The sequence below is a fragment of the Hibiscus syriacus genome, unplaced genomic scaffold (genome assembly GCF_006381635.1).
Source record: "Hibiscus syriacus cultivar Baekdansim isolate YM2019G1 unplaced genomic scaffold, ASM638163v2 tig00110839_pilon, whole genome shotgun sequence".
NCBI lineage: Eukaryota > Viridiplantae > Streptophyta > Magnoliopsida > Malvales > Malvaceae > Hibiscus > Hibiscus syriacus.
Genome location: NW_024062886.1, coordinates 620,755 through 647,728, shown reverse-complemented (window position 1 = coordinate 647,728; position 26,974 = coordinate 620,755). Strand labels below are relative to the sequence as shown.

At 37.9% G+C, this 26,974-nt stretch overlaps 1 protein-coding gene across 1 annotated transcript; it reads right to left on the bottom strand.

The window, feature by feature from the left end:
* Positions 1–673: 673 nt before the first annotated feature.
* Positions 674–6,321, bottom strand: LOC120143218 (ubiquitin carboxyl-terminal hydrolase 2-like). The gene is made up of 6 exons (XM_039157603.1): positions 6,251–6,321; positions 6,119–6,165; positions 3,001–3,047; positions 1,854–1,900; positions 1,673–1,775; positions 674–1,578 (listed from the first exon to the last, which is right to left on the bottom strand). The coding sequence occupies exons 2-6, from the start codon at positions 6,147–6,149 to the stop codon at positions 799–801; spliced, it is 1,008 nt and encodes a 335-aa protein (XP_039013534.1). The 5' UTR covers positions 6,150–6,165; positions 6,251–6,321; the 3' UTR covers positions 674–798.
* Positions 6,322–26,974: the final 20,653 nt, after the last annotated feature.

The window sequence follows — 26,974 nt, the reverse complement described above, 5'->3', positions numbered from 1 at the left end:
GTGTCGAAATATCACTATTTTCAAAATTTCGTCAATATAACCACTTAACTAATTAATTGAGTTCAATATTCTCAATGGTTACATATTCTATCAATTTAATCCTAATTTTAATTTAATTCAAAAAATTAACTATTCAACATGTGTCACTTTTCAACCGATTACCGAGTCATAATTTAATAGTGACACATGTCAAGCATAAGCAAAATAGGTAAGCACTAAATTAAAAGTAAATTAATAGAATATATAAATAATAAAGATCAATTGTATAATTAAACCAATTTTATGACGTTAAGTATTAATGACAAGTGACTATACTAAACTCAGCTAACTAGTGAAGTGGTCATATTGATGAAATTTTGAAAATGATGGTCATTTTAACACCAACCTTGGTCATTCAAATAGTTTACCCTAAATTTTAACATCCGAATCAACAAATTCATTCGAGCAACAAGAGAACATATTCGACCGATGAATATCCAAATCCGAGTTGCCATCGTGTGAAATGAAGGAAAGCGGGTATGCTTTATCATAAGAAGTTCCAGTGGCCTTTAAAAATTTTAATTAAACATAACCCGAGTCTGACTAACATAGAAGAGCAGAGTATTATCATCAATAAATATGGGACTGGAAGAAAAAACCAAGAAAGTCATTTGGGAACACCACAGTTGAATTTATCATAGAATGGTCCTTCAGCTCACTCCTTTTCTTTGGATTTGCACTAAACCTCTAGTTTGGACTAAGCATCTATTCAACCAAGAAAATTAAATAAAAAGGAAAATGCAACAAGAAGAAACATGTTCACCTAGGGCTGCTGCTTTTCTTTTGCTTGGCTTTCTCGATAAGCGGTTTCAGTTGCTTCTTTTCCGCAAGAATTTTAAGGAAGTTGAACAAGAACGGTATGTAGTTGTGTTTCCTTCGAATATTTTCGGTTCTCCACTTCTTGAATTTCTCTTCCTCAATCAAGATTTTCTCAGTGGCACCCTCGATCCCTGAATTCACTTCTGAAAGTTGCTTGTTTAGTGCTTCGAAGCTGGCTTTGTCTGTAGGTCTTTCGGACTGTATGGTAGCCAGCTGCTGCAAGATGCGTTCCCTCTTCTTTTGGAGCTCCTTAAGTTCAGCAGTGTACAACTCCTTCCTGTTCTTGATAACTGCCATGAGGTTGAATCTGATTTCACTTTGGGAATATCTCTCTATTCGTTCTTGGATAACTGGTTGTACCAACTTCAACCATTCCATGTCACCTGGTCCAGTAGGGCACTGACCAAGGCTAATGGGTCCCTCCTTCAGTCCATCGAGTTCATAGAGTACTCCATCAAGTGGTATGTAGCTTATGAAATGGTAGACGTCATCGTCTTTCCCAGAAGCCTTCTGCTCGTCCGGAACAAAAGGCTCGGGCCTTGCAAAACTATTATGGGCTGTTCGTATGGCTTCACTGTTATTTATAGCTAGGCCCTTAAGCTCTGGAGGAAAGTTTTTAGTAAATTCTTTCAACTTTGATAATTCTGGACCAATGTCGATATCAGAGCAGTTCATGAGAATAGACAGTATAGCTTGTGTAGCACAAGCATTATTGATGACCTACAAAAATGTAAAAAAAAAAAAAAAAAAAAGTTCAGAAGACTTTTGCAAATATATCCGACTCCTGATATTAGTGATTCAGATTGAAACCAACCTGACTAGCAAAAAACAAATTAGGGTTTGGGTCCTTGATTACAAGACGTTCATCCTTCTCCCCTGGGCGCCATTTGAAAAGGAAAATCAACCCATACACAGGCCTATTATGGAAAAGGTGGTTACAAAGGAAGAAATTCAAATGTCGAATGTGAATGAGCCAGTACCAAGCAAGAACTGACCTGAGATTGTTCAGAGAATCGAGATCCAATGAATACAACTCCTCTACCTGGTAAGACATATTTCATCAAGCTATATTTCATCAAGACAGAATAAAGCATGCAATGGAACACAAACTCTATTAGTATATTATACATGCACACAATTCAGCCATAATAAATAATATGCACATCTATGCACCCACCAAGATACTCCATCAAGGATAGAATTCGATAGCTGTACACAGGGTTTAACATAAAGGCAAAGGACAACTAAATAGTATAGTGTGGATGGGGATGGCACTGGCTACAACATCATTCAACAACAAGTACTGATCCAGTTAAGTAGGGTCTAATTAGACAGGTTCATATAGTGGCTTTAATGTGTGCCAATGATTAATCAATGTCATGTTACATTGCTGCATCCCTTTAGGAAATCAAAGGCTAGGATCATGGCTTCTGTATTGTCAAAGAAATTCTTTTGATCCAAGGTATACATCCTCGGTGGATACTAAGACATTAAAGTACAATTTATCAGCTTATCATCAAAGAATTTGGTTCTGTTCGCTGGAATGGGGATAATCTCTATGTTCAACGGGGTCTGGATTTGACTTAAGTTAAATTGTGAAGGTTTAAAATGGAGCTCATTTGACCTTAATACATTCCGAAGTTTATAGATTTTAAGAATCCTAAGCCATTGGACAAGAATAGTTAACAATATAATGAGAGCATATTTATATTTCCAGAATTGCTAAAACTGATTTCTATTTTCTACAAGAGCTGATTCACTGATTTGAGTTTTAATTCCTCCTACATCTCGTCTCTTCAAACAGCAATTAACTGAGTTTCTACCGAACAAATAGCAACTTGACACAAAAGGAGGTTTAAGGGGCTATGTAACGGGAACCCTTAGGTCTTCACCCGTATGTAATTGACATAGTTCTAAGGATACAAGTGTATGCATAAAGAATCTGATATATTCATTTTTCGTTAAAAGAACTTTGACAGTATCAGCATATATGCATTTTTTTATAAGAATCAGCATATATGCATTTAACTAACAATTTCGACAGTAGCTGTATATACGCATTTAAAATAACAATCAGAAGATACTATAAGCAATTCTACAAGACAAATCTTAAATCTCAATATGAAATAAGAAAAGTATTACTTGTACGCCTTTAACTTGCATCTGCTGTATAAGTTCAGTAAAGACACCTGAAAAGCAGAAAACAATGTTGTCAATCTTAAATCTCAATACATATCATTAAGAAAGCACGACAATCTAAAGAAAGCAATAAGAGCACTCTAAGACGGTTAATCATTTGATACAGCAAGATGTTAACATGTTCAATCTCAACTATCAGGTATTCATAATAAGTCATATGCCAGAACAATAGTACAGCAAAATTAAATGTTGTAAGTGTCATACAAGTAGCAAAAAAGGAAAGATTTTCTTTAAAAAAAATACCCTAACAACTCAATCTGAACTAGCCATAGTTAGGCCGCTGAAAAAGGGTAAGGGTATATGGGGCACTGAATGGGCACAAAGTTTCCTCAAGTTAAGGATTGATGATAACCCTTAGAAAAACCTAAGTTTAATCTCTAATCATTGGCAACCAGTGAGGAGCATCCTTAAAAAGCATGGAGTTGCTCTATGACTATCATGAACTAAACATCAATATTATCAGGGACGAACTTACGTTGTAGGTGAGAGGAGCAATTAATTTTGCCCTTGCCCGACTCAAAATTTGCCAGTTTAATTATTTTTATGACCCTTTCAGTTTTAAAATGAAATTATGTCTTGACCTCTAATTTTTCTGGTTTAACTACTCTTTTAAGACCCTTCAATTGTTAAATTAGCGAAATTAAACCATAAGTCCATAACTCCTTTAAATTTTATGTTTTATTCAATTTTAAAAATCCTATTTGTTTCAAAGTTAAACAACTTGCTCCCATCATAGTTCAATCCTGGCTCCGTCCCTGAATATTATTATTACTACTATTTTAGATTCCTCTAGTTATAGCATGCATGTACCATGTTGTACTTTGAAGATCATAAGCATCTAAAGAATAGAACACGACAATCCAATCATTTTTTTTTATAAGAGACAATCCAATCATCTAACACCATGAGAAAAAAAAACCATATATCAATGGAGCTTATGCTTGTTCTCAGCAGGAATGATGCATTGGGTTTAATACCTCCAAGTATTATCCACAAAACTACCAAAACAAGAGGGGGTAAAGGAGTATGCCTCTTAAGGGACATTAGGTGAGGCATTAATGCGATCCTATAAAACAATCCTAACAAAAAAATCCACGCAAATCACCCTCCAATGGTCATTTTAAGATGATTTCTTCTATGCTATGCAAAATTATATTCCTTGCATTCTCTTTCAACTTAATGTCCTTTAATTTTCCATCACTGACCATATAAATTAAAACTACCACCACTACGCACTCCCGCCTAGAGGTGGCAAACGGGTCATTCGGATCGGGTTTGGGTCGATCATTTAGGGTCGGATAATTTCGGGTCTAGATTAAATTCGATTTTGTTCGGATCGGATCAAATCCGGTTTGAATCTAATTCGGGTGTACGGTGAATCGGATCGGGTCGGGTATCGGGTCAGGTCAATTTCGAATAGGGTGATTATTGGATCGGTTGTTTTCCGGTTCAGATCAATATCAGATCGGCTAATTTTTGGATCGGGTCAATATCAGGTCGGGTCAATACCGGATCAGTTAAATTTCGGGTCAGATCAATATCGAATCGATTGATTTTCGATTTAGGTCAACCTTTTGATCAAAATTAAGGTTAAATTGGTTATGAGTCTAATCAAAATCAAGTATATATAGAATAATTGATATATACTTGTAAAAATATGTTTTCTTATTTATTAATTTTATCATTTAGGTTTAATTTTAATTCTCAATCATTCAATATTTTGAATTAAACAATCATTTAGGGATAATAAATTGATAATTTGACACAAATATGATCCTATAATACGTGTTAGAATTTGTTATCAAAATTTTATATTGATCTTGTCTGAAAAGTTTATAATGAGAACTATTTGATAAAAAAATAAATTCTTTATTAAAATTTTTATTTCCAATTATAAATTTAATATTTTAATTAAATTTTAAAAAATAATACATAACTTTATTTGTTAAGTTTTAGTCGTAACATAAGTAACTTTATATTATTCTTATTATAAATCTAATATTATTTCCTTTGTTTTAGTTGTTTTCTATTATTTTTATTATAAATCTAATAATTTTATAACAAGTAAGATAAGTAAACTTTATTTATTATTGTTTTCAATCTTACAAATAGATTCTTACTTTTATATTCCTCTTAAACTTTCTATTATTTTATTATAAATATAATATTTTTAATAAAATATCAATTTTATTTAAATTAATTTATTATTGAAAATAACTTTTATTGTTTAATAACTTTTATCAATTTCAATCTGTTCGGGTTGATTTCGGGTCAGGTTCAATTCGGTTCGGATTAAAATTCAGATTGGGTTTCTTTTGGATCGGGTTAATTTTGGTTCGGGTTGCTTTAGTTCGGGTTAATTTCGGTTCTGGTTGATTTCGGTTTCGCTAAATTTTGGATTGGATCAGGTATCGGATAAAATTTGATTATCATGTTCGGGTTAATATCGGGTATTGGGTCGGCTAAATCGGTTCGGATAATCGGGTTCGGGTAAAATTTGCCAGGTCTACCCAAAAAAAAAACACATAGCATCTCTATGCTTTGACGATTTTTAAACAAATATCCAAACTACAGCAAACCCTTCCTTCTCATTCCGAGAATATGAAATTATAAGCAGAGACAAAAAAAAAACTTGATGACAGCTTTCCTCTAGGATAAGTACCCAACTTTCCTGAGAATAGGAGTATAAATTTCTTCTGCTACAATTTTCAGACAACGAAAACTTATTCATTTTCCCCACACATCTCTATCTCAATGAAGATATCATACACGAAAAATTAAAGAAAAAAAATTAAAACCAACAATTTCACCGTTCAAATATATGTACACTGCTGAACCCTTAAAATTCTCCCCTCTTAAAACTTCATCAAATGTTACCAAAAATGAAATTGAAAACCTTGATGGAACGCATAACAAAGGAAAACCAAGATACGAAACCTATCGAAGAATTAAACGAACAAGAAAGCAGTTTACCTTATTATTAAGAGTAATTCAAAACAAATAAACAATCAAATTTTCAACCAAAAACAAACGAAAGAGAGCGAATCGGAAAAGGCAATACCGGGATCGGATTCAATTGTGCACCAAGACATGATGAGAAATTAGCAGCTGCCACAGACAAAACAACAGAAAAATGTTTTAAAAATTGGCAAAAACAACAGAATATAATGAATAACTAATACCCAAAACTTACAAAGTATGTGAAAGAGAGAAAGATGGGGGTTTTCTTCGCTTTGGTCTTTCGTCTTCCTCAACCCTAATGGGTAAAAAGCTTAGTAAGGCCACTTCAGCTCTGCTATTTCTAATCTATAAAATTAATCTCAACCGTTGGTCCCAGTTTAATCTTTAAAGTACTTCCTATTCCATCTATGTACGACTCGTCATGGGTTGCGGTCAGGTCTCCTGATCCGATTTTTTCTTTTAGATTGGATTAATCTAAAACCTTTTATTATTATCTTGAATAATATAAAATTAATTACGTGTTATTATTTGTATTTTATTTTTAATTAAAAATTTTATAATTTGTTTGGTTCTAAAAGTATAGATTATTTTCATTTTTATTTTCTTAGAAAACTGAGAACGTTGTAGAAAACATATTTGATTGTATAACACTCTCAGACTAATATGTTTGACCCAATCCGAGGTGTCATACTTGTAACCCTCCAGATCCGGTCTGTAAGTTAGACCCAAACCTAAGTGGTCAAATGTCCCATTCAGAGGTTTTTTTTACTTAACAACTTATAGGATATTAAATATAATATAGAACAAAATATTAATAATACAGATATATCCAAAACGATAGCAAATACATGTCACCAAATATAACCGAAAAAAACATATAGAGATATATGTTCGTACAAAATAAGTAGTTGATCTCTCCTGATGCCAAATCTGCTAGCTTACGGTCTGCTGTTATCTGAAAAAGGTAAAAACTACATAATGAACTAAAAAAACCCAGTGTGCTCCAAACAGTGTATTAAAAACATACAAATAAAATATTCCAGTAAAACCGATTATCAAACATGTTTTAAAATATGAACACTACCCCCATCCGTCAAGTCCAAAATGTGTTCCCCATAACCATACACCCACCAACAAGTCCAGTAAGGCCCTGAGGTCACAACAGAGGAGCCTCCAGGTATACTTCCTCCATCATTACCCCCAAATAAATCATGTTCCGCTCATAACGGATATATATATTAAAAAAAATTAAAACATAAATCAGGTCAGGTAACAGATCAAAATCCATATCAAGTATCATATAAAAATTCAGGTCAGGTAACAGATCAGAATCCATGTCAAGTATCATATAAAAATTCAGGTCAAATATCATATCAGATAACTATTCATATGATAGTTTAAACTAGTAAGATAACATTGTCAGGAAACACACCTGTAACAGTCTGGGAATCAGATAGGGAAGCCTACTATCGGGTTTGTCGATCACGCTCTGCTGCAACGCTAGATCCTACGAATTGGAAAAATCCATATTAGAATCCTAATATATATAAAAAAAATCTTAATCTTTATTTAAATCATATACGGAAACCTATGAGTAATTCTTGTATTACGCGGTTCGGACTAATCTGATGAACGGACAACACCGGACCTGACTGATCCTCGCTCAGGTGAAACACGAGTACCTTCATAAAATATCTTACTTAATCAATTCATTAACCATATCTTAAATAAATAATCAAAATACTAAGCCTATTTGGGCTCACATGCTCAATTCGAAGATTTCGAGTCAGAATTTAGCAAAACGAACTTCGGAATCAAATTCAGGACGTCGAAAAACATAAAGTATGACTTTCCGAAATTAATTTTAGGATATGTATTCTCAGAAAAGATTAACGGTACAAAATTAATATTTTTACAAAATTACAAAAATAGCACCATTTTAAAATTAATTACCAATATAGCACCATTTTCAAAATAATTACTAAAATGTCACCAGGTCAACGGGTCGGGTCAACGGGTCGGGTCAAAACCGGTCAAACCCTTTGAAAAATCGGTCAGTTTAATCTTCCCCACGCGCAATGGCGGATTGTGGGGGCTCGTGAAGGCTCTTCCAGTAGCGTAAAATTCACGAAAAATTCCTAAAAATTATTTTGAGCGATTTCGAGATACTTACAAAGCTCGGTTCAAATTTTTGAACGGCGGAGAACTCGATTTCAACAAATCGAAAGATTTGACCGCTTCACCTCCCCACGCGCCGCCGTCTACGGAGACCAAGGATGACACCGACGAACTCGGAACGGCATAAGGAACACGATGGTGCGGGAGGTGTCGTAAACGGAGCAACGATCGGCGATGAATTTAAGATTTTCTCGGCGATTGTGCTAAAAAACGTCGAGACTTTGACTGAAAATTCCCGGCGTTTGGCAGCGTTTCACCTCAATTAATTTGAGGGAATTGTTCCTGACTCGATAACAAACACGATGGTGGTTTCAAAACGTCGATCGGAATTCGAACGACGTCGGGATCGTTGTCGGAAGTTGACGTTGGGGGAGGGGAATTTAGGAGCAATTGGTTTCTGATTTTTCAGAAACCAATTGCCGTATATAATACCAAACCTCACCAACTTTTCTTGGGTAAATTCAGGGCTTGGTCACTGAATTTTCATTAACTCAAAAACAAGCTACAAGTTTTAAAATCTTTCAATTTAGTCTCCAGAATTTATCAATTTTCACAATTAAAAACTTAAATTTCAATTAAATATTATTTTCAAATTTTCGGGTTGTTACAATTCTTCCCCTCTATAAGAAATTTCATCCTCGAAATTTACCTTATGAAAATAGATGCGAAAATTGAACCTCCATTGATTCCAATGTCTCCCAAGTAGCTTATGAGGGGCTACAATTACTCCATTGAACTTTGACCATTGGAATACGCCTATTCCGAAGAACTCGTTCATCCCACTCTAAAACATGAATAGGCTCCTCCTCATATGACAAATCAGGTCTTAGCTCTACCTCATCAACTTGAATGATGTGATCTGGATCTGGACGGTATCGCCTCAACAAAGACACATGAAACACATCATGAATACGACTAAGCTGGGGAGGCAACTCAAGCTGATAAGCAACAGGTCCAACTTTCTTCAAAATACGATACGGCCCAATAATTCGCGGACTCAGTTTACCCTTACGTCCAAATCTCAATACTTTCTTCCATGGAGATACTTTGAGAAAAACCTAATCTCCAACCTCAAACTCGATATCCTTACGTCGTTTATCTGCATATGATTTCTGCCTATCAAATGCCTCTTTCATGCGATCACGGATTAATCTGACAGTATCTTCAGTCTCTCGAACCAAGTCTGGACCCAAAATATTTCTATCATGTAACTCTGTCCAATATATAGGAGTACAACATCTACGTCTATATAGAGCCTCGTACGGCGCCATGCGAATACTCACTTGATAACTATTATTGTAAGCAAACTCAGCTAATGGCAAGAAATCTTCCCAACTGCCACGGAAATCAATCACACAACCCCGTAACATATCCTCCAACACCTGAATAACTCGCTCAGACTTGGCGAGTCGATCAACAATCACCCAGATAGAATCCTTTTTGGAAGGAGTCAAAGGAAGACAAGTAACGAAGTCCATCGTAATGCGCTCTCATTTCCACTCAGGAATCTTAATTGACTGTAACAATCTAGATGGATGCTGGTGTTCTGCTTTAACCTGCTGACAAGTCAAACACCTCGCCACAAAATCTAAAATATTCTTTTTCATACCAGTCCAGAAGTAGCGCTCTTTGAGATTATTGTACATTTTGTCCCCGCCAGGATGCATAGCATAAGGACTACTATGAGCCTCCTGAAGAATAACCCGTCTCAACTCATCATCTTTAGGGACACAGTAACGATCGTGAAAACACAAAATACCATCCTGATCCACAGTATACTCTGAACTCAATCCATGCTTAACTTGTTTAATAATGGGGAGCAATGAGCTGCCTAGAAGTTGTTTGGCCTTAATTTCCTCGGTCAAAGTGGGTTTAACCTGCAACTCTGCTAATAGACTGTTATCATTAAATAAACTCAAATTGGCGAATAAGGCTCTGAGATCTAATATCGCCTTATGGCTTAAGGCGTCTGCCACCACATTAGTCTTCCCTGGATGATATTCTATCTCTATATCATAGTCCTTTAGAACCTCCAACCAGCGACGCTGTCTCAAATTCAATTCTTTCTAAGTAAGTAGATACTTCAGATGTAACAACCTGAAAATTTGAAAATATATATATATATAATTGTAATTTGAGGTTTTAATTAAGAAATTTGGAGAAATTTGGGGACTAAATTAAAAGATTTTAAAAATTTGTAGCTTGTTTTAGAGTTAAAGAAAATTCAAGGACAAAGCCCTGAATTTACCCAAGAAAGGTTGGTGAAGTTTGGTATTATATACGGCAATTGGTTTCTGAAAAATCAGAAACTAATAGCTCCTAAATTGAGCCAAAATCCTCTCTCCCAACCTCAACTTCCGACAACGATCCCGACGCCGTCCGAATTCTGATCGTCGATTTGAAACCACCATCGTGTTCGTTATCGAGTGAGGAACAATTCCCTTAAATTAATTGAAGTGAAACGCTGCCAAACGTCGGGAATTCCAAGTCAAAGTCTCGACCTTTTTTTAGCTCCATTGCCGAGGAAATCTTAAATTCATTGCCGATGGCAATCAATTTCTGGTAGTACTCCGAGAAACCATTTAACATGGGATCTTTTCAAGTCACGCTTCCAGAGTCGCTACATCGGAGAGAGATACCTGCAGGAGCGTCATCAGGAGTTTCAGAATCTAGAGCAGGGTAGCATGTCTGTTATGGACTACGAGGTTGAGTTCATCTGATTGAGCCGTTATGCTCCTGGACTTGTTGACACGGAGACAGATCGATGCTTGAGGTTCGAGAATGGACTCAGGTATGAGATTAGGAGTCGAGTTGCTACCCACCGAGAGAGGAATTTTGATGCTTTGGTTAAGATAGCCAAGACTGTTGAGGAAATAGAGCGACTGGGTATGGAGCACAAGAGAGATAGTGATCGAGCTCACACCCGATTCAAGAGGCATTATGGTTTTGTTGATTCTTCTACACACCCTAGCAAGAGAGGCAAGGGTGAGTCATTTCAGAGAGGCGGTGCGAGTGTCAGGCCTGTTACATCCGATTCTTCAGTTGTACATTCTTCTAGATATGGTGGATCATTTGGGTTACAACCTTTGAAGACATGTGATTACTGTGGAAAACAACATCTTGGAGAATGCAGGATGAAATTGGGCACATGTTATAAATGTGGTTCTGGTGACCATTTTTTGAAAGACTGTCCAGAGCGAAATCGTTCATTTCAGACACTATCTCGTACTCCCGCTAGTTCTCATAGTACAGTCCAGACACCAGCACAAGGTCGTACTCAAGAGAGAGCACCTGGATCGGCTAGCAGAGGCCGAGCATCTCAGAGTAGGGGTCCAGTCAGATATGAGGCCAGACAGACTGCATTGGTTTACACTGCCAGACTTCGACAAGATCGTGATGGGCCTAATGTGACTGCAGGTACTGTTACTATTCATTCAGTTCCATACTTTGCATTGTTTGATAGTGGCGCTACCAATTCCTATGTACCGCATTCCATTTCTGAGGGTTTAAATATTCCTGTTGAGAATACTGAGCATTTGGTGATAGTTGAAAGTCCCTTAGGCAAGTCCATTGTATTGGATCGTAATTTTAGAGAGTGCCCTATAGAGATCAATGGGGAGATTTTTCTGGCTAACCTGATGGAGTTACCTTTGGAAGAGTTTGATTTGATTCTCGGCGTAGATTGGTTGGACAAACATCGAGTAAATATTGATTTTAAGACTATGAGAGTTGTTCTGAAGACCCCGGATAATCGAAAGATTGTAATGATAGGGTAACGTCGTGGATTTCTGACGAATGTTGTATCTGCTTTGGTAGCTTATCGTATGGCCCCAAAGGAGCTTAAGGAACTAAAAGTTCAACTCCAAGAGTTATTGGACAGGAGATTTATCCGACCCAGTGTATCACCGTGGGGAGCCCCAGTTCTCTTTGTTAAGAAGAAAGATGGGACATTGAGACTCTGTATTGATTATAGGAAACTGAACAAGCTCACGGTTAAAAACAAATATCCTCTGCCCAGGATCGATGATTTATTTGACCAATTTCGAGGGGATTCTATCTTTTTAAAAATAGACTTGAGGTCTGGTTATTATCAACTCAAAGTGAAAGACTCGGATATTCCGAAGACTGCTTTCCGTACTCGGTATGGGCATTATGAGTTTTTAGTGATGTCATTCGGGTTAACAAATGTCCCTGCTGCTTTTATGGATGTGATGCATAGGGTGTTTCGACCTTATTTGGACCAGTTTGTATTTGTATTCATTGATGACATACTGGTGTATTCTAGAAGTGAGGCAGAACATGAGGAGCATCTAAAGATTGTTCTACATACTCTAAGAGAGAATAAGCTATACGCTAAGTTAAGCAAGTGTGAATTCTGGCTCAGTGAAGTGACTTTTCTTGGACATATCGTTTCTTCTGATGGTATTCGGGTGGATCCAAGCAAAGTGGAGGCTATTTTGAACTGGAAGTACCCCAGGAACATTTCTAAGATCCGTAGTTTCTTGGGCTTAGCTGGTTATTACCGTCGTTTCGTAGAGGGTTTCTCCCTTATTGCAGCTCCTCTGATGAAACTATTGAGGAAAAATGTTCCATTTGTCTGGTCTAAGAACCAACAAGCTAGCTTTGAGAAATTGAAGACTGTTCTAACTCAAGCCCCAGTACTGATTCAGCCTGAATCTGGGAAAGATTTTTCTGTCTACAGTGATGCTTCTCACTCCGGATTAGGATGTGTTTTAATGCAAGAAGGGAAGCTTGTTGCTTATGCTTCGCGTCAGTTAAAGCCGCATGAACGTAAATATCCTATTCACGATCTGGAGTTAGCTGCCGTGGTTTTTGCTTTAAAGATCTGGAGACACTACCTATACGGAGAAAAATGTTATATTTATACTGATCATAAGAGTCTGATATAACCCCCCAGACCCGGTCTGTAAGTTAGACTCAAACCTAAGTGGTCACATATCCCATTCAGAGGTTATATATATATATATATATTACAATACATTATATTAATACAAAACAAAATATTAATAATATAGATATAACCAAAACGATAGCAAATACATGTCACCAGATACAACGGAAAACATGTAGAGATATATGTTCGTACAAAATAAGTAGTTAATCTCCCCTTATGCCAAATCTGCTAGCTTACGGTCTACTGTTATCTGAAAAAGGGTAAAAACTATATAATGAGCTAAAAAGCCCAGTGTTTCAAACAGTGTATAAAAACATTTTAATAAATTATTTCAGTAAAATCATTTCATTAAACATGTTTGTTTTATTTAAAATATGAACACTACCCCCATCCGTCACGAACAAAATGTGTAGGTTCCCCAGAACCATACACCCCGTCACGTCCAGTAAGACCCTGAGCACAAAGGCGAGGAGCCTGCAAGTATTCTTCCTCCAACAATTCCCCCCCCCCAATATCAGTAATAAATAAGTATGTATTCAAGTAAAATTGGTGAATAATTCATGCTTAAAAAAACCATATACCGAAATACAGAAATTAGATATCATGAAATCAATATTCAGGAATCATGTATCATGTATCATGTCATAACAGTATTATGAATTAACACCAATCTAAAACAATTCAAACAATATTTTTAAAACAGTAAAATAACACTGTCATGAAACACACCTGTAACAGTCTAAGAAATCATATAGGGAAGCTTATTACTGGTTTTGTCGATCACGCTCTGCTGCAGCACTAGATCGTACGAATTGGAAAAATCCATATTGGAATCCTAATATAAATAATCTAAATATTATTTAAATAATATACGGAAACCTACGGGTAATTCTCGTAGTACGTGGTTCAGGCTGATCTAACGAACGGACAACACCGGGCCTAAATGATCCTTGCTCAGGTGAAACACGAGTACCTTCATAAAATATTCTTTTTGAATCAATTCATTAACCAAATCTCAAATAAATAATCAAAATATTAAAATATTAAGCCTTTTGGGTTTACAAGCTCGATTCAGGAATTCCAGGTCATAATTTGGGAAAACGGACTTCGGAATCGGATTCAGGATGTCGAAAAACATAAAGTATGACTTTCCGAAAATTTGAATTTTTGGTCAAAATCAAAATCAATGGGTTTGACTAACAATTCGGAGACTTTCGGGTTTGAATTTTGTGACACCGACCTCAAAAACGGATTCGAGACGTCGAAAAATATCAAGATAGGTATTCTCGTAAAAGATTAACAGTTGTTTAATGGCCGGTCAAAGTTCTGGTCAAAAGAGGTCAACAAACTGTCAACCATTTTACAGAAATAGTACCCTTTTTAAAATAATTACCAAAATAGCACCCTTTTCGAATTAATTCCCAAAATATCACTTTTTAATTTAAAATCCCAAAATAGCACCCATTTCGAATTAATTCCCAAAATAGCACCCATTTCGAATTAATTCCCAAAATAGAACCCATTTCGAATTAATTCCCAAAATGTCACCTGGTCAACGGTCAAGGGTCAACGGGTCGGGTAGGGTCAACGGGTCAAACCGGTCGGGTCGGGTCAACGGGTCAAACCAGTTAAAAACCGGTCATTTCGACCTTCTCCACGCGTAGTGGCGGCGCATGGGGGCGCGTGGGACCTCTTCCGGCAGCGTAAAATTTAGAAAAAATTTCTAAAAATTATTTTGAGCGATTTCGAGATACTTACAAAGCTCAGTTCAAATTTTTGAAAGGCAGAGAGCTCGATTTCATCAAATCGAAAACTTTGACCGCTTCACCACCACACGCGCAACCGCCGCCGGAGAAAAAGGATGACACATGTGGACTCGAAACGGCACAGGGAACACGATTGTGTCGGAGGTGTCGTAAACGGAGCAACGATCGGCGATGAATTTAAGATTTCCTCAGCGACAGAGCTAAAAAAAAAACGTCAAGACTTTGACTTGAAATTCCCGACGTTTGGCAGCGTTTCACTTCAATTAATTTAAGGGAATTGTTCCTCACTCGATAACGAACACGATGGTGGTTTCAAACCGACGAACGGAATTCGGACAGCGTCAGGATCGTTGTCGGAAGTTAAGGTTGGGAGAGAGGATTTTGGCTCAATTTAGGAGCAATTGGTTTCTGATTTTTCAGAAACCAGTTGCTGTATATAATACCAAACTTCACCAACCTTTCTTGGGTAAATTCAGGGCTTAGTCCCTGAATTTTCTTTAACTCTAAAACAAGCTACAAATTTTTAAAATCTTTTAATTTAGTCCACAAATTTCTCCAAATTACTTAATTAAAACCTCAAATTATAATTATATATATATATTTTTTCAAATTTCTGGGTTGTTACAATTCTCCCCCTCTACAAGAAATTTCGTCCTCGAAATTTACCTTATGTAAATAAATGAGGAAATTGAGCCTCCATTGACTCCAATGTCTCCCAAGTAGCTTCTGAGGGACTACGATTACTCCACTGAATTTTTACCATTGGAATTCGCCTATTCCGAAGAACTCGTTCATCTCTCTCTAAAACCTGAACAGGCTCCTCCTCATATGACAAATCAGGCCTCAGCTCTACCTCATCAACTTGAATGATGTGATCTGGATCTGGACGGTATCGCCTCAACATAGACACATGAAAAACATCATGAATACGACTGAGCTGGGGAGGCAACTCAAGTTGATAAGAAACAGGTCCGACTTTCTTCAGAATACGATACGGCCCAATAAATCTCAGACTAAGTTTACCTTTACGTCCAAATCTTAATACCTTCTTCCATGGAGATACTTTAAGAAAAACCTGATCTTCAACCTCAAACTCGATATCCTTACGTTGCTTATCTGCGTATGATTTCTGCCTATCAAATGCCTCTTTTAAACGATCACGGATAAATCTGACAGTATCTTCAGTCTCTCGAACCAAGTCTGGACCCAAAGTTTTTCTATTATGCAACTCTGTCCAACATATAGGAGTACGACATCTACGTCCATACAGAGCCTCATACGGTGCCATGCGAATACTTGCTTGGTAACTATTATTGTAAGCAAACTCAGCTAATGGCAAGAAATCTTCCCAACTACCACGAAAATCAATCACACAACCCCGTAACATATCCTCCAACACCTGAATTACTCGCTCAGACTGTCCATCAGTCTGAGGATGAAAAGATGTACTGAAATTCAAACGAGTACCCAAAGCCTCGTGCAAAGTCTTCCAGAACTTGGAAGTAAACCTCGGATCTCGATCATATATGATAGAAAACGAAACACCATGAAGTCTAACGATCTCAGAAATGTACAACTTAGCCAGTTTGCCCAGAGAATAATTAATCCGGATAGGGATAAAATGCGCTGACTTGGTGAGTCGATCAACTATCACCCAAATAGAATCTTTTTTAGAATGAGTCAAAGGAAGACCAGATGGATGCTAGTGTTCTGCTTTAAACTGCTGACAAGTCAAACACCTTGCCACAAAATCTGAAATATTCTTTTTAATACCAGTCCAAAAGTAACGCTCCTTGAGACTATTATACATTTTATCCCCGCCAGGATGCATATCATAAGGACTACTATGAGCCTCCTGAAGAATAACCCGTCTCAACTCATCATCTTTAGGTACGCAGTAACGACCATGAAAACACAAAATACCATCCTGATACGTTGTATACTCTGAACTCGATCCTTGTTTAACTTGCTCAATAATGGAAAGCAATGAGCTATGCAGAAGTTGTTTGGTCTTAATCTCCTCGGCCAAAGTAGGCTTAACCTACAACTCTGCTAACAGACTATTATCATCAAATAAATTCAAGTTGGCAAATAAGGCTCTGAGATCTGATATCGCCTTACTGCTCAAGGCGTCTACCACTACATTAGCCTTCCCTGGATGATATTCTATCTCCAAATCATAGTCCTTTCGAAGCTCCAACCAGCGACGCTATCTCAAATTCAATTCTTTCTGAGTAAGTAAATATTTCAGACTCTTATGATCAATATAAATATAACACTTTTCTCTGTATAAGTAGTGTCTCCAGATCTTTAAAGGAAAAACTACGACAGCTAACTCCAGATCATGAATAGGATAGTTACGCTCATACGGCTTTAATTGACGCGAAGCATAAGCGACAACCTTCCTATCTTGCATCAAAACACAACCTAATCCAGAGTGAGAAGCATCACTGTAGACAGAAAAATCTTTCCCAGATTCAGGCTGAATCAGTACTGGGGCTTGAGTTAGAACAATCTTCAGTTTCTCAAAGCTAGCTTGTTGGTTCTCAGACCAGACAAAAGGAACATCTTTCCTCAATAGTTTCGTCAGAGGAACTGCAATAAGGAAGAACCCCTCAACAAAACGACGGTAGTAACCAGCTAAGCCCAAGAAACTACGAATCTCATAAACGTTCCTGGGTTGCTTCCAGTTCAGAATAGCCTCCACTTTGCTTGGATCCACCCGAATACCATCAACAGAAATGATATGTCCAAGAAAAGTCACTTCGCTGAGCCAGAATTCACACTTACTCAACTTAACGTATAGCTTATTCTCCCTTAGAGTCTGTAGAACAATTTTTAAATGCTCCTCATGTTCTTTTTCACTTCTAGAATACACCAGTATGTCATCAATGAACACAACAACAAACTGGTCCAAATAAGGTCGAAACACCCTATGCATCAGATCCATAAATGCAGCAGGGGCATTTGTTAACCCGAATGACATCATTAAAAACTCATAATGCCCATATCGAGTACAAAAAGCAGTCATCAGAATATCTGAATCTTTCACCTTGAGTTGATAATACCCAGACCTCAAGTCTATTTTTGAGAAGATAAAAGCCCCTTGAAATTGGCCAAATAGATCATCGATTCTGGGAAAAGGATATTTGTTTTTAACCGTGAGCTTGTTCAGTTTCATATAATCGATACAAAGTCTCAATGTCCCATCTTTCTTCTTGACAAAGAGAACTGTGGCTCCCCACGGTGATACACTGGGTCGGACAAATCCCCTATCCAACAACTCCTGGAGTTGAACTTTCAGTTCCTTAAGCTCCTTTGGGGCCATACGATAAGGAGCCATTGAAACCGGAGTGGAACCAAAATAGATTTTAATCTCAAACTCAACTTCTCTATCCGGAGGTAATCCAGGCAACTCCTCGGGAAAAACATCGGAAAATTCTTTGACAATCCGGATACCTTCAATATCAGACTAAGAACTCCTAGTATCCAATATATAAGCAAGAAACGCCTCGGAACCTTTCCTGATCATCTTTTCAGCTACCAAAGTAGATACAACATTCGTCAGAAATCCACGGCGTTCCCCAATCATTACAATCTTTCGATTATCCGGGGTCTTCAGAACAGCTATCTTATTCTCAAAATCAATATTTACTCGATGTTTATCCAACCAATCTACGTCAAGAATCAAATCAAACTCTTCTAAAGGTAACTCCATCAGGTCAGCTAGAAAAATCTCTCCATTAATCTCAATAGGGCACTCTCTATAAATACGATCCAACCAATGTACTTGCCTAAGAGACTTTGAACTATCACCGAATGCTCAATATTCTCAACAGGAATATTTAGACCCTCGGAAACATAATGCGATACATAGGAATTGATAGAGCAACTATCAAACAATGCAAAGTATGGAACTGAATGAATAGTAACAGTACCTACAGTCACATTAGGCCCATCACGATCTTGTCGAAGTCTAGCAGTGTAAACCAATGCAGGCTGTCTGGCCTCAGATCTGAATGGACCCCTACTCTGAGATACTCGGCCTCTATTAGTCGATCCTGGTGCTCTGCCCTAACTATGATTCACCGTTGGAGTCTGAACAGTACTCTGGGTACGAGTGGGAGTACGAGCTGGTGTCTGAACAGAACGAAGTATCTCTGGACAATCCTTCAAATGATGGTCACCAGACCCACATTTATAACAAGTGCCCAATTTCATCCTGCATTCCCCAAAATGATGTTTCCCACAGTAATCACATGTTGGCAAGGATTGTGACCCAAAAGAACCACCATGTCTAGAAGATTAGACAGCTGAAGAACCAGATGTAACAGGTCAACCTCTTACCACCTCTCTGAAAGGGCTCACCCCTGCCTCTCTTGCTAAGGTGTGCTGAAGAATCAACAAAACCAGAAGGCCTCCTGAATCGGGTTTGAGCTCGATCACTATCTCTCTTGTGCTCCATACCCAGTCGCTATACTTCCTCAGTAGTCTTGGCTATCTCAACCAAAGCATCAAAATTCCTCTCTCGGTGTGTAGCGACTCGACTCCTGATCTCATACCTGTGTCCATTCTCGAACCTCAAGTATCGATCTATCTCCGTGTCAACAAGTCCAGGAGAATAACGGCTCAATCGGATGAAATCCACCTCATAATCCATAACAGACATATTACCCTGCTCCAGATTCTGAAACTCCTGGCGTCGCTCCTGTAGATATCTCTCTCCGATGTAGCGACTCCGGAAGCGCGTCTTGAAAATATCACATGTTAATTGGTTCCTCGGAATACTACCAAAAATGGATTGCCACCATCTGAAGCTTTCTTTCTTCAACATAGTTAGGGCCCCCTTTAACTTTTGCTCAGGTCTGAGGTCCATCTCATCCATCATCCTCTCTGTGTCCTCCAGCCAATACTCAGCGTCTGTCGAAGGTCCACCAGTAATACCTTCGAATGGAACTACACCAACAGCAACTAGAGAATTAGAAATCTCCACTGCAATCATGTTACTAGGGGCTCTAGCAGCTCTCTGAAACATGCGGAAGATAGCTCTATTAATGGCGCCTTCATTCATCTCAGTATCCTCATCTTCAGTGATGGGAGGGTCTCTCATAGGAGTAAACTGATCATCATGATAAACAGTCGGATCTACTTGCGGAACAGGAGGATCACGTGGTGACATCGGATCTTCTATCGTAACAGAAGGTCGAGTGACTCGCCCTCTACCACGTCCACGTCCTGTCTTACGACCTCTAGCAGCATTCATCGTTAGATCTACGAGGCTCTACAGAAAGAATTTGAAACATATGTCAGATTAGCATCAGGGATCACGAGAAAATTTTAAATCATAACATAAGGTGACAATTTTTTTTTAAAAAAAAAAATTTCTTAAAAATACAAAGTTTAGAAACTCCAACTAGCGACGCTGTCTCAAATTCAATTCTTTATGAGTAAGTAGATACTTCAGATGTAACAACCTGGAAATTTAAAAAAATATATATATATAATTGTAATTTGAGGTTTTAATTAAGTAATTTGGAGAAATTTGGGGACTAAATTAAAAGATTTTAAAAAAATTTAGCTTGTTTTAGAGTTAAAGAAAATTCAGGGACCAAGCCCTGAATTTACCCAAGAAAGGTTGGTGAAGTTTGGTATTATATACGGCAATTGGTTTCTGAAAATTCAGAAACCAATTGCTCCTAAATTGAGCCAAAAGCCTCTCTCCCAACCTCAACTTTCGACAACGATCCCGACGCCGTCTGAATTCCGATCGTTGGTTTGAAACCACCATCGTGTTCGTTATCGATTGAGGAATAATTCCCTTAAATTAATTGAAGTGAAATGCTGCCAAACGTCGGGAATTTCAAATAAAAGTCTCGACGTTTTTTTAGCTCCATCACCGAGGAAATCTTAAATTCATCGCTGATCGTTGCTCCGTTTACGACACCTCCGGCACCATCGTGTTTCTTGTGCCGTTCCGAGTCCACAGGTGTCCTCCTTTTTCTCCGGCGGCGGCGGCACGTGTGGTGGTGAAGCGGTCAAAGTTTACGATCTGATGAAATCGAGCTCTCCGCCGTTCAAAAATTTGTACCGAGCTTTGTAAGTATCTCGAAATCGCTCAAAATAATTTTTAGAAATTTTTTCGTGAATTTTACGCTGCCGGAAGACGTCCCACGAGCCCCACGAGCCGCCACTGCGCGTGGGGAAGATCGAAATGACCGGTTTTTAACTGATTTGACCCGTTGACCCGACCCTTTGACCGTCGACCCTTGACCGTTGACCGTTGATCGGGTGACATTTTGGGAATTAATTCAAAATTAGTGTTATTTTGGGAATTATTTTGAAATAGGTACTATTTCAGGAATTAATTCGAAATGGGTGGTATTTTGGGAATTTAATTCGAAAAAGGTGATATTTTGGGAATTAATTCAAAAAGGGTGCTATTTTGGTAATTATTTTAAAAAGGGTGCTATTTCTGTAAAATGGTTGACAGTTTGTTGACCTCTTTTGACCAGAACTTTGACCGGCTTTGACCGACCATTAAACAACTGTTAATCTTTTACGAGAATACCTATCTTAACATTTTTTGACGTCCCGAATCCGTTTTTGGGGTCGGTTTCACAAAATTCAAACCCGAAAGTATCCGAATCATTAGTTAAACCCGTTGATTTTGATTTTGACCAATAATTCAAATTTTCGAAAAGTCATACTTTATGTTTTTCGACATCCTGAATCTGATTCCGAAGTCAGTTTTGCCAAATTATGACCCGAAATTCCTGAATTGAGCTTGTAAACCCAAAAGGCTTAATATTTCAATATTTTGATTATTTATTTGAGATTTGGTTAAGGAATTGATTCAATAAAAATATTTTATGAAGGTACTCGTGTTTCACCTGAGTAAGGATCATTTAGGTCCGGTGTTGTCCGTTCGTTAGATCAGCCTGAACCGCGTACTAAGAGAATTACCCGTAGGTTTCCGTATATTATTTAAATAATATTTAGATTATTTATATTAGGATTCTAATATGGATTTTTCCAATTCGTAGGATCTAGTGCTAGAGCAGAGCGTGATCGACAAAACCAGTAATAAGCTTCCCTATCTGATTTCTCAGACTGTTACAGGTGTGTTTCATGACAGTGTTATTTTACTGTTTTAAAAATATTGTTTGAATTGTTTTAGATTGGTGATAAATCATAATACTATTATGACATGATACATGATACATGATACATGATTCCTGAATATTGATTTCCTGATATCTGATTTCTCTATTTCGGTATATGGTTTTTTTAAGCATGAATTATTCACCAATTTTACTTGAATACATACTTGTTTATTATTGACATTGGGGGGGAAATTGTTGGAGGAAGAATACTTGCAGGCTCCTCGGCTTTGTGCTCAGGGTCTTACTGGACGTGACGGGGTGTATGGTTCTAGGGAACCTACACATTTTGTTCGTGACGGATGGGGGTAGAGTTCATATTTTAAATAAAACAAACATGTTTAATGAAATGATTTTACTGAAATAATTTATTAAAATGTTTTTATACACTGTTTGAAGCACACTGGGCTTTTTAGCTCATTCGATAGTTTTTACCCTTTTTCAGATAACAGCAGACCGTAAGCTAGCAGATTTGGCATCAGGGGAGATCAACTACTTATTTTGTACGAACATATATCTCTACATGTTTTCCGTTGTATTTGGTGACATGTATTTGCTATCGTTTTGGATATATCTATATTATTAATATTTTGTTTTGTATTAATATAATGTATTGTATATATATATATATATATATATATATATATATATAACCTCTGAATGGGATATGTGACCACTTAGGTTTGAGTCTAACTTACAGACCGGGTCTGGAGGGTTACATCATACTCTTATGATCAGTATAAATATAACATTTTTCTCTGTATAGGTAGTGTATCCATATCTTTAAAGCAAAAACCACGGCAGCTAACTCCAGATCGTGAATAGGATAGTTACGTTCATGCGGCTTTATATGACGCGAAGCATAAGCAACAACCTTCACATCTTGCATTAAAACACATCCTAATCCAGAGTGAGAAGCATCACTGTAGATAGAAAAATCTTTCCCAGATTCAGGCTGAATCAGTACTGGGGCTTGAGTTAGAACAATCTTCAATTTCTCAAAGCTAGCTTGTTGGTTCTCAGACCAGACAAATGTAACATCTTTCCTCAATAGTTTCGTTAGAGGAGCTGCAATAAGGGAGAACCCCTCTACGAAACGACGGTAGTAACCAGCTAATCCCAAGAAACTACGGATCTTAGAAATGTTCCTGGGTTGCTTCTAGTTCAAAATAGCCTCCACTTTGCTTGGATCCACCCGAATACCATCAGCAGAAATGATATGTCCAAGAAAAGTCACTTCGTTGAGCCAGAATTCACACTTGCTCAACTTAGCGTATAGCTTATTCTCTCTTAGAGTATGTAGAACAATCTTTAGATGCTCCTCATGTTCTGCCTCACTTCTAAAATACACCAGTATGTCATCAATGAATACAACTACAAACTGGTCCAAATAAGGTCGAAACACCCTATGTATCAGATCCATAAAAGCAGCAGGGGCATTTGTTAACCCGAATGACATCACTAAAAACTCATAACGCCCATACCGAGTACGGAAAGCAGTCTTCAGAATATCCGAGTCTTTCACTTTGAGTTGATAATAACCAGACCTCAAGTCTATTTTTGAAAAGATAGAAGCCCCTCAAAATTGGTCAAATAAATCATCGATCCTGGGCAGAGGATATTTGCTTTTAACCGTGAGCTTGTTCAGTTTCCTATAATCAATACAGAGTCTCAATGTCCTATCTTTCTTCTTAACAAAGAGAACTGGGGCTCCCCACGGTGATACGCTGGGTCGGATAAATCCCCTGTCCAATAACTCCTGAAGTTGAACTTTTAGTTCCTTAAGCTCCTTTGGGGCCATACGATAAGGAGCTATTGAAACCGAAGTAGAATCAGAATAGACTTCAATCTCAAACTCGACTTCTCTATCTGGAGGTAATCCAGGCAACTCCTCGGGAAAAACATCGAGAAATTCCTTGACAATCCGAATACCTTCAATATCAGGCTAAGAACTCCTAGTATCCAATATATAAGCAAGAAACGCCTCGGAACCTTTCCTGATCATCTTCTCAGCTACCAAAGCAGATATAATATTCGTCAAAAATCTACGGCGTTACCCTATCATTACAATCTTTCGATTATCCGGGGTCTTCAGAACAGCTCTCTTAGTCTCAAAATCAATATTTACTCGATATTTGTCCAACCAATCTATGCTGAGAATCAAATCAAACTCTTCCAAAGGTAACTCCATCAGGTCAGCCAGAAAAATCTCCCCATTGATCTCTATAGGGCACTCTCTAAAAATACGATCCAATACAATGGACTTGCCTAAGGGACTTTGAACTATCACCGAATGCTCAGTATTCTCAACAGAAATATTTAAACCCTCAAAAACAGAATACGATACATAGGAATTGGTAAAGCCACTATCAAACAATGCAAAGTATGGAACTGAATGAATAGTAACAGTACCTGCAGTCACATTAGGCCCATCACGATCTTGTCGAAGTCTGGCAATGTAAACCAATACAGGCTGTCTGGCCTCAGATCTGACTGGACACCTAATCTGAGATGCTCGGCCTCTGCTAGCCGATCTAGGTGCTCTCTCCTGAATACGACCTTGTGCTGGAGTCTGGACTGTACTATGAGAACTAGCGGGAGTACGAGCTGGTGTCTGAAATGAACGATTTCGCTCTAGACAGTCTTTCAAAAAATGGTCACCAGAACCACATTTATAACATGTGCCCAATTTCATCCTGCATTCTCCAAGATGTTATTTTCCACAGTAATCACATGTCTTCAAAGGTTGTAACCCAGATGATCCACCATGTCTAGAAGAATGTACAACTGAAGAACCGGATGTAACAGGTCTGACACTCGCACCGCCTCTCTGAAATGACTCACGCCTGCCTCTCTTGCTAGGGTGTGTAGAAGAATCAACAAAACCAGAAGGTCCCTGAATCGGGTTTGAGCTCGATCACTATCTCTCATGTGCTCCATACCTAGTCGCTCTATTTCCTCAGCAGTCTTGGCTATCTCAACCAAAACATCAAAATTCCTCTATCGGTGGGTAGCGACTCGACTCCTGATCTCATACCTGAGTCCATTCTCAAACCTCAAGCATCGATCTGTCACAGTGTCAACAAGTCCAGGAGCATAACGGCTCAATCAGATGAACTCAACCTCGTAGTCCATAACAGACATGCTACCCTGCTCCAGATTCTGAAACTCCTGACGACGCTCCTGCAGGTATCTCTCTCCGATGTAGCGACTCCGGAAGCGCGACTTGAAAAGATCCCATGTTAACTGGTTTCTCGGAATACTACCAAAAATTGATTGCCACCATCTGAAGCTCTCTTTCTTCAACATAGTTAGGGTCCCCTTCAACTTCTGTTCAGGTCTGAGGTCCATCTCATCCATAATCCTCTCTGTGTCCTCCAGCCAATACTTAGCATCTGTCGAAGGTCCACCAGTAATACCCTCGAATGGAACTACACTAGCAGCAACCAGAGAATTTGAAATCTCAACCGTAATCATATTATCAGGGGCTCTGACAGCTCTCTGAAACATGTGGAATATAGCTCTATTAATGGCATCTTCATTCATGTCAGTATCCTCATCTCCAGTGACGGGAGGATCTCTCACAGGAGTAAACTGGCCATCATGAGAAAGGGTCGGATCTACTTGCGGAACAGGAGGATCACGTGGAGACATCAGATTGTCGATCGTAACAGAAGGTCGAGCGACTCACCCTCGACCCCGGCCACGTCTTGTCCTACGACCTCTAGCAGCACTCATCGTTAGATCTATAAGGCTCTACAGAAAGAGTTTGAAACATATGTCAGATTAGCATCAGAGATCTCGAGAAAATTTTAAATCATAAAATAAGGTGACACATTTTTTTTCTTCAAAATTTCTTAAAAATCTAAAGTTTAGGACCCATATACAGTCCGAGTGTTTAAAACCGAAAGCTCTGATACCACCAAATATAACCCTCCAGAACTGGTCTGTAAGTTAGACCCAAACCTAAGTGGTCACATGTCCCATTCATAGATTTTTTTTTCTTAACAACTTATAGAACATTAAATACAATATAGAACAAAATATTAATAATACAAATATATCCAAAACGATAGCAAATACATGTCACCAAATATAACCGAAAAAAATATATAGAGATATATGTTCGTACAAAATAAGTAGTTGATCTCTCCTGATGCCAAATCTGCTAGCTTACGGTCTGCTGTTATCTGAAAAAGGTAAAAACTACAGAATGAGATAAAAAGCCCGGTGTGCTCCAAACAGTGTATTAAAAACATACAAATAAAATATTCCAGTAAAACCGATTATCAAACATGTTTTAAAATATGAACACTACCCGTTAAGTCCAAAATGTGTAGGTTCCCCAAAACCATACACCCACCAACAAGTCCAGTAAGGCCCTGAGCACACAGCAGAGGAGCCGGTAAGTAAGGCCCTGAGCACACAGCAGAGGAGCCTCCAGGTATACTTCCTCCATCCTTACCCCTAAATAAATCATATTCCGCTCATAACGGATATATATATTAAAAAAAATTAAAACATAAATCAGGTCAGGTAACAGATCAGAATCCATGTCAAGTATCATATAAAAATTCAGGTCAAATATCATATCAGATAACTATTCATATGAAAGTTTAAACCAGTAAGATAACATTGTCAGGAAACACACCTGTAACAGTCTGGGAATCAGATAGGGAAGCCTACTACTGGGTTTGTCGATCACGCTCTGCTGCAGCGCTGATCCTATGAATTGGAAAAAACCATATTGAAATCCTAATATATAAAAAAATCTTAATCTTTATTTAAATCATATACGGAAACCTACGAGTAATTCTTGTATTACGAGGTTCGGACTGATCTGATGAACGGACAACACCAGACCTGACTGATCCTCGCTCAGGTGAAACACGAGTACCTTCATAAAATATCTTACTTAATCAATTCCTTAACCATAT

Excerpts from the sequence above, each read along its gene's own strand:
- LOC120143218 (XM_039157603.1), bottom strand. The coding sequence starts at position 6,149 with ATGTCTTGGTGCACAATTGAATCCGATCCCG. Across the intron at positions 1,901-3,000 it reads TGCAAGTTAAAGGCGTACAA|GTAGAGGAGTTGTATTCATT; the intron begins GTAATACTTTTC and ends ATGTCTTACCAG. Across the intron at positions 1,776-1,853 it reads GATTCTCTGAACAATCTCAG|GCCTGTGTATGGGTTGATTT; the intron begins GTCAGTTCTTGC and ends TTTCCATAATAG.